General features: G+C 38.4%; 1 protein-coding gene across 1 annotated transcript in view; it reads left to right on the top strand.

Moving 5' to 3' along the window:
• NAALADL2 (N-acetylated alpha-linked acidic dipeptidase like 2) overlaps nt 1-12,684 on the top strand; it is an 891,836-nt gene that overhangs the window by 714,141 nt on the left and 165,011 nt on the right. The window contains exon 13 of the mRNA XM_074963548.1: nt 5,507-5,653. Coding sequence (XP_074819649.1) covers nt 5,507-5,653 — 147 coding nt within the window. The remainder of the gene's footprint in view (nt 1-5,506; nt 5,654-12,684) is intronic.

The raw sequence follows: 12,684 nt of genomic DNA, 5'->3' as shown, positions 1-12,684 counted from the left end.
CTACTCACCGCTCGGCAGTGCCTCCTTGTGGCTCATCTGGGTAATCAGCTCACTACTGTCAGCATCCCCTCCAGCAGTCGCTCAGCCCGTTACCTCAGTCACTCGCTCTGTGGCTCCGCTCTCACTGGTGTGGCGCTTCAGTGCTCCTCCTTTATGGCTTATCCCTCTGGCCAAGTCACCATTATCTTCTCCTTCTGAGGTATTCTCAGAGTCTCCTTCAAAATCTCAGGCAGTCTCCATCTCTACTGTGCTGACTTCGCTACTCCCATAGTGGCTGGTAGGGGAACCCAAGCATGCCCTCAACACCGGGTTCCAATCTAGGGATGCTCAAACCAGCTGTTCAGATTCATCCCTCTCATACCTTTCCTGCTCCATCCCTGGACTGTATCCTACCCTGCCTTTCTCAGGCTCCACCTTTCCCTCTTGTGACTGCAGGCTTCCCTCCCTGCAGGCCCATCTCCCCCAGTCTACTGCCAACTTCCTCTCTTTATAAACGGTGCCCAGCTTTGCTCCTTCCCCAGCTCCACTTCATCAGCAATTAGGCCTTCGCACTTCCTGGCTTTCCATCGGGTATAGCCTATAGTTTAATTGGCCTCTCTTGCCACCTTAACCCAATCTGTGCGGGTGTGGTGTGAATGCCCCATCACACAGAGGTTTTTCCTCAGACTGTACCCTTTAAAATTTCATTTGCACCATATAGCAAATAGATTTCATATGGTGTGCATGGTAAAATCTGGCAGTATTACAACTTGAGGAAGCTGAACAGCAAAAACTAGCAGAAAACATGGTTTGAAAAGCAAGGTAAATGCACTAGCAAATGAATTAATGCTAACAATTCATGCTGTCTCCTCCTGCAGTTGGAAATTAATGGAATTTTTTAATGTGGTATCCTTCGATGGCAAAGCACATACTGGTACCAAGATGTTAACCAACATATTGTGTCTAAGTATTGCAAAATCTCAGATCAGTGGAAAATATCGGTGTGTATGTTGTAATACTTAGGCACAATACCCTTTCATTTTGGGTGCCTGGTGTCCTATAACACAATCTTTCTTTTCAGAGGTATTGAGCACCCACAGGTTCTATTACAGATGCTTGGAGCTTTGAAAATCAGGGTAGAGGGAGGAAAAATAGTTTTATATTAGCATGTAAAATTTAATGAATGACAATTAGAGCTCTCTGAAATATTATCAATTAAATTAATAAATCTCTGCATTTGGGGTTTTCACACTTTATTCTGATTTCACAAAAATGTCCTGACTTAGCAAAATGCTGGAAATTTTCGTGAAACACTATAGATGTTCAAAAACTCAAACATTGAATTTTCACTAGCGGTAAGGTCCATTTTTACATAGAGATACAAGTAAATCTGCAAATGTTAATGGTTTATTGTGAAAATCTCATTTTGTACAATTTTGTGATATACATTGCCAGACCTTATTTACCAATTTGCATAATTCTGATAGTAGTCAGATTACTCCAATACAACTTACAGAGGGAAGGTGTCTCTGTAACATTGTCATGTAGGAAACAAAAAGGTACTCAACATTGAAACCAAGTACTAGTATTCAGAGTAGCAGCCGTGTTAGTCTGTATCCGCAAAAAGAAAAGGAGTACTTGTGGCATCTTAGAGACTAACAAATTTATTTGAGCATAAGCTTTCGTGAGCTACAGCTCACTTCATTGGATACATTCAGTAGAAAATACAGTGGGGAGAATACACTGTAAAGAGAAAGAGAAGGAGCACTTGTGGCACCTTAGAGACTAACAAAGTAAAACTATTTCCCCATGTTTATTCCCGCCCCCCCCACTGTTCCTCAGACATTCTTGTCAACTGCTGGAAATGGCCCACCTTGATTATCACGACAAAAGGTCCCCCCCCCCCCCCCGGCTCTCCTGCTGGTAATAGCTCATCTTACCTGATCACTCTCCTTACAGTGTGTATGGTAACACCCATTGTTTCATGTTCTTTGTGTGTATAAATCTCCCCACTGTATTTTCCACTGAATGCATCCGATGAAGTGAGCTGTAGCTCACGAAAGCTTATGCTCAAATAAATTTGTTAGTCTCTAAGGTGTTACAAGTCCTTTTCTTTTCATGTACTAGTATTGTACATTAGATGTGTGTTTCTCTGCTGTGGGGACAGAGGGCGATGGAGTTATGGAAGACCACTAATTTCACAAGCTAAAAAATATGCTACTAGACTGGTATTTCTTAGGCGACCCCTGAAAATGTCTAGCTCATAGTTAGAGATATATAAAAAAAGTTATTTTGGACTTAACTCATCCATTTTAACCTATAGTGTACACATTTTCACTACATGATTTGCCTTTGACTAAGCAGTTGTGTTTGCTGCATCGTTTCCACAAACAGAAACTCTTAAACGGGGTGTGTGTGTGTGTGTGTGTGTTTAATATTATGTACATGTATTTGTATGTGGACACGTAAGTCGTATTGCATTTTTGATGTGGATCATGTATATTAAAGTATGAAAGTCAGATATAGTTAGTTATTTTTAAACATCTCTTTATTGAACTGAGTATACAAGGAGCATCAGACAAGTTTCTGCTGCTTCTAATGTGACTTCAGTTTTATCAAATAAAGCCATTGACTTCAGTCAGACTATTTATGTCAGTAAGTACTGCTTGGCATAAGTGAGAGTTACATAATCAGGCCCGTAAGGAAGGACAATGAAAGGTACTCTCTATTATCCCGCTCTTTCTAGACAAGGATTCCAACATTTTTGAAAAGTGAAGGTTGTCTTTTCTTTCCTTTTGATCACATAAGAGCGCTAAACACATTAATCTGTAGACAACCTTTCCCAGTACATAGAGTACAGGATCTGGCTGGTTTCATAACAGTACTGAGTGGGTGGATTTTTCACTCCTTTAAACAGTCACACATTGTGAAGTTGTTAAATGTCTGCCTAATGTGTTTGAAAACTACTATTTAAAGAATGGGTGGGAGGTTAAGTGAGACACCAGGAATGAAAGGACCCAATCAACTTAAAAAATCAAACTTCTATCTGAAATGTTTTAACAATTATGATTACAAGGAGCACATACGATTAATTTTTAATTTTTATATCTGTTTTTGTTTGTTTTTTCTGTACTTTAAAGAGCAAGAATTTATGTCAGTGGAGCTACACTAATTTACATTAGCTGAGAAGCTAGCCCTTTGTTTAGAGACAGATCCATTTTTTCTCCTGGCTAGTCAGCCAGGTTCCCTTGATGCTTGGATGGGTCGTCACACAACAGTAGGAGAGAAACAAATAAGAATAAAGGACAATGGGAGTGCAAAACCACAAAATAATTGATAGTTGGAGTCCGGGTTGGAATATCACCTCAAAGTACTTTAAATAAGTTTTGGGCCAGATTCCAGTGCTCTTATTCATGTTGAATTATGCCTTCCTCCAGCACAATCTGACTGACAGAGATGACTCTGCTTGTGGTGTCGTACATGTGCTATTCTATATGAGGAAGAAAGAATATTGGGACCTGGCTCTTTGTTTGTAATTGACTAGTCTCATGAATTTATTTTTTTAAATGTTAAAGGATGAACAAAGCGCTTTTGAAACAAGCTATTCAATTACAAGGAGGGCACTAAGGAGTTGTAATATGCTATACAGACTGTCATCCAAGCATTGTGGACTACTTTAACCTCTTACTATTCTTAAGAAAACCTAGGCAGCTAATTTTCTATCATAGGTATTGAAAGCCTTTTTGCCTCTTTATAAGGTGCTTAATTTCCTAATGCATTTGAAAGCTACATTTGTACGTGATGCTAGTACTCAGTCTTGGGTTTATTTTCTAGCTTTCAGCTTTCATTTACTGCACTTTCCTTGCTAAGATTTTGCCATGAAGTTCTCCTGTGGAACAAGGATTATGAAGATATTATTGCACCGATTTTCTTAAACCAATAGCACAGAAAATTTATACTATGTAGTTTCAACCTTTTCATTGCATTTCACTCCTTAACCCCTTGTCTGTGAGCCACTGTAGCACAGTCCTTTACATTGCCAGCATTTCATGGAACATTTCAAGTGAGATGACCAGATATCTGCTGCAGCACTCTGATGTTAGGGAGCTGTGAAAGGGTTAAGCAACTTGCAGGCTAAAGGACCCAAATTCTACCTTTTAAAGACATATTAGGAAAGTATGTAAATTGTAAATTGTATGCTATTTCTTACAAATAGCTAACATAGCCATGTTAAAAGAAAAGGAGTACTGGTGGCACCTTAGAGACTAACCAATTTATTTGAGCATGAGCTTTCGTGAGCTACAGCTCACTTCATCGGATGCATCGGATGCATCCGATGAAGTGAGCTGTAGCTCACAAAAGCTCATGCTCAAATAAATTGGTTAGTCTCTAAGGTGCCACCAGTACTCCTTTTCTTTTTGCGAATACAGACTAACACGGCTATTACTCTGAAATAGCCATGTTAGATAGACTACAGCTTTGAACTGTAGACTTGTATTGTTAAAGAATTGGAAGAAGATAGTGATTGTAGTCTGTGTTTACCTATATCTTGTTAGAAGTTAACAATGTAACCAGAGGGTTCCTGTCTGTCACTGTGTTCTATTGATTCAAAGATCAAAAGGGAATATTAATATTTAGATGAACTGGGAATGTGGTAATATCATTGTCTTCATTTCTCTTTGAAGTATGTAATAAACTATCTGTAAATGGCGGTAGATAGGTAGTTGCCTTATGCTAATCCATGTAGCTAATTATCGATGAGGCTTAGGAAATAGGTCTACTTCAAAGCCACAGTGTTTTAGCTATTATTCACCTACTGTCAAGAGGCTGCCAGGAAACTATAAAAAGAAGTCTTGGGCCCTGATCCTGTATCTCAGATCTGCTAAGGTTTCAGGGGAAGTTTGAGTCACAAGACTGAGGTCCCCCAGCTCCAAACTCGCTCACCCTGATATGGGACATTAGACTATAACCTATGGACCGAATTCTGAAAGAACTCTTTGCAACTCTAAAGCTCACCATCTGTGATATAAGAAAAGGAGGACGTGTGGCACCTTAGAGACTATCACATTTATTTGAGTATAAGCTTTTGTGAGCTACAGCTCACTTCATCGGATGGCATTCTTTGTAAGAGTAGGATGCTAATTCCCCAAATCATGGCCAATTTGGGTAATTGCATCTGCCTGCCTAAATTCCCCCACCACTCTTTCATTTGAATATGATATTCACCTTCACTTCTACTCTGAAATAATCAGCCATGTGGCTGTGCACACTTAAACATTCCACCACAGAGGTTGCTGCCTTTAAATGGTGGATGAAATTATTTCTGTCTATATATGTAGCCAGATTCGAAGCTGATGTGAATTGATGCATGCTGATTTGCACCAGCGGAAGATCTGGCCTGTGTTTTTAAATTGCTTTGGGGCCCTTCAAGCTGAAAATGCTGCATAAATATCAGATATTATCTTGAGTCATTACAGGTCAGTTGCAAATAATTAAATAACTGGAACTCTTGATTTGTTTTTTTCAGAGTCAGAGCCTTACCTGTCTGGGGAAAATGAAGTGCCCAGGATCCAATGTGAGTTCTGTGCAGATGCAGGGCGATTCTGATTATTTCATCAACCATCTTGGAGTTCCCACTGTGCAGTTTTCTTATGAAGACATCAAAACATTACAGGTAATTGTGAATGGAAAAAGACAACACAAGGGAATAAAAAAAATGCAGAATCTGGTTTTACTCAGTGTGATATTCCATGCCAAGTAGGTTACAGCAGAAAGCTATCTCATTTTAATGAATTATTTTAGATGTTTGGAAGTTTCTATAGTACTTAGAAATGTCAGTTCTTTGCAGTGTTGTAGCATTCTATTTAAAAGATGTCTACTGTCTTTTGCGTTTTGATAGAGCAGATCACAATAATCAAATTGCAATAGTAAGATTAATATCAAAATATAATTGTAATCTTCAGCATTCAGAGTAACGCCATGATATGTGAAGTGGTTTTTCTTATTTCTTGTTTTTGAGGGACATGTTTAAGGCTCTGTGTCATCTAAGAAATTACACAGTATGGATTAGCCAACCCAACTTGTCAGACAGCCTGCTACTAGAAAAAAATGAATATCTGTGTGTTTCTGTTGTTCTGTGTGTCAAGGAAAGAAAAACCTTAAAATGCATTTTACATCTGTCTCCAAACTATGGGCAAAATTCTGCTCTACAATCTACAAGCAGCTGTTAACTCCCATCTACTGGGTTAGATTCCCAAATCCACTAAGACCACTTTCTGTGGCATAAATCCTGGCTTCTCCCCCTATCCTGAATGTATCTGGAGTGTATGCTGACATTGTTCTGTGGTGGAGTTTTAGTGGCACAGAGATCAACTGTGGTGGAGGGGAGCTCCACTATTTCTAATTCTGCCTTGCTCCGGCACAGTTCTAATTTGTCTCGAGGTTAGGTGGTTGAGGATTATAAAGACACAATTGGCTCCCTGTACTACTCACTCTGCACTACACCGAAGCAGAGTGGAGAATCTGCCCCACTGTTCTCAGTGCATTGGCCTCTGTTAGCCCCGTGCACTGGGGTGAATTTCACTCCCTATGTGCAATATTAATGGAAGAGTTAAACCGTGTTGCCATTTCCATAGTATAGAGGAGGAACTGGTAAGTCCAGCTTTCTGGGCATGTAGGGTGAAACCACCAGGCACTGTAATATTCTGCTCTCCTCAGATGAACGAAACTCCCACTAGTCTCCTTCAAGATTTCTTCTCTCCCTATGCACGTAAACTGTTAGTCTTCATTCCTTCCAGAGTCATTGCAAAATGGCAACATACTTTAGCAGTGCATTTTTTGTCAACAAAAGGGGAAGTTTGGGGGTTGATAGAATTAATTAAAAATATCTGGTGCCAACGAAACCTTCTTGTTTTCTTTCAAGAATCAAACATTTTTCAAGCGGCTTCTCTTACTATTATTATGATTATTATTTACTTTAAAAATAAATCAAGACCATTCTCATTTCAAGTAATATACTGCAATCAGCATATGTTCCTATCTAGATAACTCCTTCTGGGGAAATTTGGATCAATTTTTCTGTCCTTTGTATGAAAGAGAGACTGGGATATAACAAAACAAGCATTTGGTTTATTGAACATCTATCACAATATCAAGATATATCCCTGAAGTCAAAAATGACTAAATTTAACTTTATTTTTGGACACAACTTCAAAATGGGAGTATTATCAGCAAGTGTGATTATAAACCACTCATAGTGACTATTTCCTTTATGGTGAGTGAAATAAATTCAGTACATAATGCTTATGGAGTAGTAAGTTCTAATGAGTCTTTCCATTTCTATATTTTCATCTGGATTCAAAAGGGAAAGAAAATAAAGACCAACATTTTAAAAATAATCTGTGATTAGTTAGAATGTCATTTTATTATTTCTCACACCATGCAAAGGTCAGGACTGTGTCTTATTTACTGTTCTTTATAGCACCAAGCACATGGTTGTACTCATTAAATAAAATGTGACTTATTATTAACTGATTATTTTTCTTTAATGAGGGGTGAAAGTCACTCAGGGTTCAGGGAAGCCTGCACAAAACCCTATGCACCACTTGATTGCAACTTAAGTCCTTAAGATACGGAATTTCATTCCTGGTGTGGAACCTGTGTGTTAACCTTTAGAAAGACAGAGCTTCTGTGTGGTCAGATAAGTACACTGGTTCTCTGTTCAAATGTTGTTCTTTCTATATAACTGATTTGGGAAGCCATTCAGGGTAACATGAAGCTCTTCTGAGCAGGGTCTGAATATTCTGTATATGGATTCTTTATGTGGCTAACAAGAAGATTTAGCATTCTGTTTGATTCGAACAAAAATCTGTGGAAGATACGTAAAAATTTAGGATCACAGAGATTGTCATACTGGATCAGATTGAGTGTCTAGTCCAGTGTCCTGTTTCCAACAGGGGCCAAAACCAGACACTTCCGATGAATGTGTAGGAAGAAGGCAGATGTGGAGTAATCTAGCCTCCACATTTATGTCTCCTCCTAATCTCAAATAGCTAGAGATAGTCTTACGCCTTTAAACATAACATAAACATAATTGCTGGAAATGGGCCACTTCCACCCTGCATGAATTGGCCTCATTAGCACTACAAAAAGTAATCTTCCCTCTGTTGATATTCACTCTTTCTTGTCAACTGTTGGGAATGGGCCACATCCACCCTGATTGAATTGTCCTCGTTAGCACTGACCCCCACTTGGTAAGGCAACTCCCATCTTTTCATGTGCTGTATATTTATACCTGCCTACAGTATTTTTCACTTCATGCATCTGATGAAGTGGATTATAGCCCATGAAACCTTATGCCTAAATAAATTTGTTAGTCTCTCAGGTGCCACAAGGACTCCTCATTGTTTTTGCTGATACAGACTAATACGGCTACCCCTCTGAAGCCTTTAATCATGAGGTTTAATATTTCTTCCACAAATTTGTTTGTTATAATTAATTATGGTAACTCTGCATATTCTTGATATACATATAAATGTCCAATCCCTTTTTGAATCTTGCTAAATTCTTGGCCTCAGCAACTTGATGTGGCAGTGAATTCCGGAGTTTAATCACAGGTTGTGTGAAAATTATATTTCCTTTCAACAGTTTAAATTTCTCATCTTTTATTTTCATTGAATGTCCTCTTGTTCTTTTGTTAGGAGACAGGAAGAATAGAAGTTTGTGAGCTACTTTCTCTAGAACATTATATTACATTCTTTTATCATGTCCCCTTTCTAGTAATAGCCTACATTTTCAGAAGTGAATTTTTGGTTGCCTAAGTTGAGACATCTTATACGGTCTTCATATTAAGAAATTCTGAGCACTCACCGTCTGAAAATAAATTTCCTTTTAAGGAGTCTCAAATTAGACCTCCAATACCTCTAAACACCTTTGAAAATTGGTGGCAATGTTTGTGAAAATCTACCATGTGGATAGAAGAGGACATGAAAATGGTGTGTTTCCTTATTTCTAACTATGAAAACATTTTAACATCCTGTTTCCCTGATTGTCATGTTAAGCACTTTCTGTGCCTACACATGTTCCCTTTGCGGTTTCAAAAATGAAACTGAGTAACAGGGCTGGATCCCTTTTCATCCTTAGCTTTGCTTGGCATCTGCACTGCTAATTTGCTAATGATTCAATTTCACAAATGCAGAGCAAACTATGGATGTGCCAAATGTTGGAGTGATCCTCTTTAGAAGATATTATGGTGTTAATGGAAATGTCTGTAGTCACAAGATTTAGTTTAATAAGTAGGTTTTCAATTTGTAAACACTGTTGCACCTCTTAGGAGAATCATTCTGTTTCAGATTAAATACAATGCAGAGGTTGGTTTAAAGGAAATGAAAAAGGAGACGCTCTCAGATTAAGAGGCAATGTTTATGACAGGCTTGTGGTCCAATACACACTTAACAGCTGTTGCATGTAGTTTCTGTTCCAGATCTGGGTATTCACTATATATAGGGCATGTGAAAGAATCTGCAAACTTCATTGTATCAAAACCATATTCCTTTCCCCAGCAACATGTATGGTATTAACACTGAAGTTCCCATCAATATTGCTTATTTTACTCCTATAGAAAGTTTCATATTCCATCTTCAGGTTATTTTTACAACTATTAATTATCATTTTGCTTTGAAAAAAATGGAGCAATATAGTTGAACTCGTAGAAGAAAATATTGGAGCATTTGATTAAATGTCACACAATGAATTTGAACTTTTAAGGCGCCGCACTCTATTGAAAATCTAGTTATTTTATCTCTTGTATTGTAAATTAATACCTTAAATAAATTATGTGATAGATATTATCTCCAGTCTTGAAGTTGATGTACCGCACCTTTCAGACCTTAGTGTATTTTGCCCTGAACCTCATGATATCTGCTTTATGTGAGAAATGAAACACTTAGAAAAATATGCAAATGTATGTAGGCAAGTGGATGGGTTTTTAGTACAAGCAAAGTTACTCAGCATGATTAAATTTGGATTCTCTTGATTATTTATTGTACTGGTTATGTGAGCAGTTAATCTTCCATCATTTACATGCCACTTCATTGATTTATTAACATTTTCTTATGAAACTGGCTCAGTGGCTCATATAGTGTGCTATATACTACCAGACATGAGCAGTTCAGGAGCGATTTAAGGATGCTAAATCTATTTTCTGGAGGAAGCTGGGACTATCAAAAAAACGATAGCACCGCTCTGAGAGAGGCACAAATTACGCTGATCTTGCATCCATTCTATTATATATTGAAGGAAGCTCCAATGCACAGCTTAGTAACTTTTGGCAGATACAGTAGTTGTTTGTTTTGTACACTGGTCAAACAGCACACGGTATCATGTAAAACCAATGCAACTCATCTAAGAACTGGTCCATTCAAAGTACTGCTCTCTGGCAAAAGGGTCAAAGAGTTCTCCCCCTAGTGTCATGTACAGAGCAACAGTTACAGATCAGCTATGGAAACGTATTTCTTGCACAGAGCGTGCAATGCTGATCCTCAGAGAGAAGGATATAAAAACTACATTGGCAGGAGCCTGAGAAGTAAATACGAGGAATTAAAAATGTAAGAGGAAACGCTCAGACCAGAAGAGTGAGCAAAAAATATCTTTTTTGAAATTTAGCTAATATACTGAAGCAATGTTTCAGGGAGGTGAGATTTCGATGGCAAACAGCTTTGGTTAGAACTGAGCAAGCAGACTGCATACTAAGTGCCCAACCACCATGATAAAAATATACTAAGTGAAATGTAGTTCATCTGTTTACTAACAGAAATACATAGCATTTTAGTCTCTTGGTAAGAAATCAAGTCAGAAGAGTTTTCAAGCAGGAAAACCACATTATTAATCTCTCCTTTTTCTAAGGGTCCTGCTGTTATTGCTTGGGGGAAGCCTCTATCTCCATAGCCTTCGGGGCATTAGCTTTACCTCCAGGATGGATAACAACAGCTTGAAGGTCACTTTCTAATTCATCACATCAACAAGAGGAAGCCCAAGTTTAATACACAAGCAACTGAGGAGCTGGTATAAACACCACTCCACTGATTCCCCTGTTCTTTGGGCCCTGTTTGAAGGGGAATCTGACCAAGAAGCAAATGATGTAGAACAGTTTTCCAAACCATTCAAGCTCATTTCAGGAAATCTTAAGCAATAGCAGAGGAGTCTGTAGAAGCAGTGAGGAGTTGTGCTGAGAACACATCTGAGCTCTTCTAATAGAGAAAGGATGGTTCAGTGGTTAGGGCATTAGCTTAAGACTTGGTGACCTGGATTCAATTCCAAGCTCCACCACAGACTTCTTGTGTGACCTTGGGCAAGTCACTTAGCCTCTCTGTGCCTCAGTTCCCCATTGTAACATAAGGATAATAGCCCTGCTCTCCCCTGCAATAGAGTTGCAAGGAAAAATACATTAAAGATTGTGAAGGTGCTTAGATATTACGTGATGGGGGCAGTATAAGTATCTAAGATATGTAGACAATAATTGAAGGTCCATGACTATGTCTTCCTTTTCTCAGTGGCATGTAATGGTACTATTACAGAAACAACCTTACTCAAATCTTCATCAGTATCCTAGAGCCGCACAAGTGAAGACATTCTAGAGCACAGTAGTTTGGTCCATCATTGTAACTCTCCATATTGTTGTAATATCTACATTGGTGGTGCAAAATCATAGACTTGACAGAAATTCCCGTGAAAAGGGTAAATTTCAAGTGCTATTCTTTTCATTCCATTTTTGTACAGTACATTTCTATATTCTTGAATGTACTAAATTTGTATTTTCACAATGGTGTGGCTTCATATCAGTAAATAGAGCATTAGATATAAAAGATGAATGTGCTCCATGCTGCTGGAAAGTACCTGTGCACAATTGCCAAACCACTGTATTTGACACATCATTGGTCACTGTGTTTATAAAGGTTCTGGAGAGTGGGGTGAGGGGAGAGAAAACCTTTTGTAGTGGTAAACACCCATTTTTTCATGGTTTGTGAGGAATAAAAAGATCTTCTGTACTTTCCACAGTATGCATCCGATGAAGTGAGCTGTAGCTCACGAAAGCTTATGCTCAAATAAATTGGTTAGACTCTAAGGTGCCATAAGTACTCCTTTTCTTTTTGCAAATACAGACTAACACGGCTGTTACTCTGAAACCTATTTAGGGGTGGATCTTTTTAAAGTGTTTTTGTTTCAGCTTCCTTTATATTCCTTACCTATGGTCTGAGGGGGTTGTAAGGAGCAATACAAGTCTGATACTGCTCTCAGCTTCATTTCTGAACATCAGGAGCAACCGTTGAAGTCAATGGAGTTACAGTAATGTGAGATGAGAAACAGTTTCTGTGTGTGAATTCAGTTTCCTATTTGATTGTTCCTGGTTCCATTTCTGTGCATTGATTGTATGTGCTTGCATGTCTGGTATAATGGAGACTATCCTTTCATCACTTAATTATTTCCCCTCTTCCTCTGCCCTTGCGTATTGCTTGCTTTCTTTTTCTTTCTTCCTCTGTCTCAGTTTCTATTCTGTCTTTTTTTAATCTCACTAATACAGCCGTTTCATATAAGTCTGTTTACTTCAAATGAATAATTGATAGCTGTGTTCTTCCATATGAAGTAGCATCCACCTTAGGCTGAACTCTGCTCTTGTAAATGCCCTCCATAATCTAAGTAAATCTGATT

Source organism: Natator depressus, chromosome 9 (assembly GCF_965152275.1).
Source record: "Natator depressus isolate rNatDep1 chromosome 9, rNatDep2.hap1, whole genome shotgun sequence".
NCBI classification, from domain to species: Eukaryota; Metazoa; Chordata; order Testudines; family Cheloniidae; genus Natator; species Natator depressus.
Note: the sequence above shows the minus strand (reverse complement) of the source record. Positions and strands in the feature narration are given on the sequence as shown.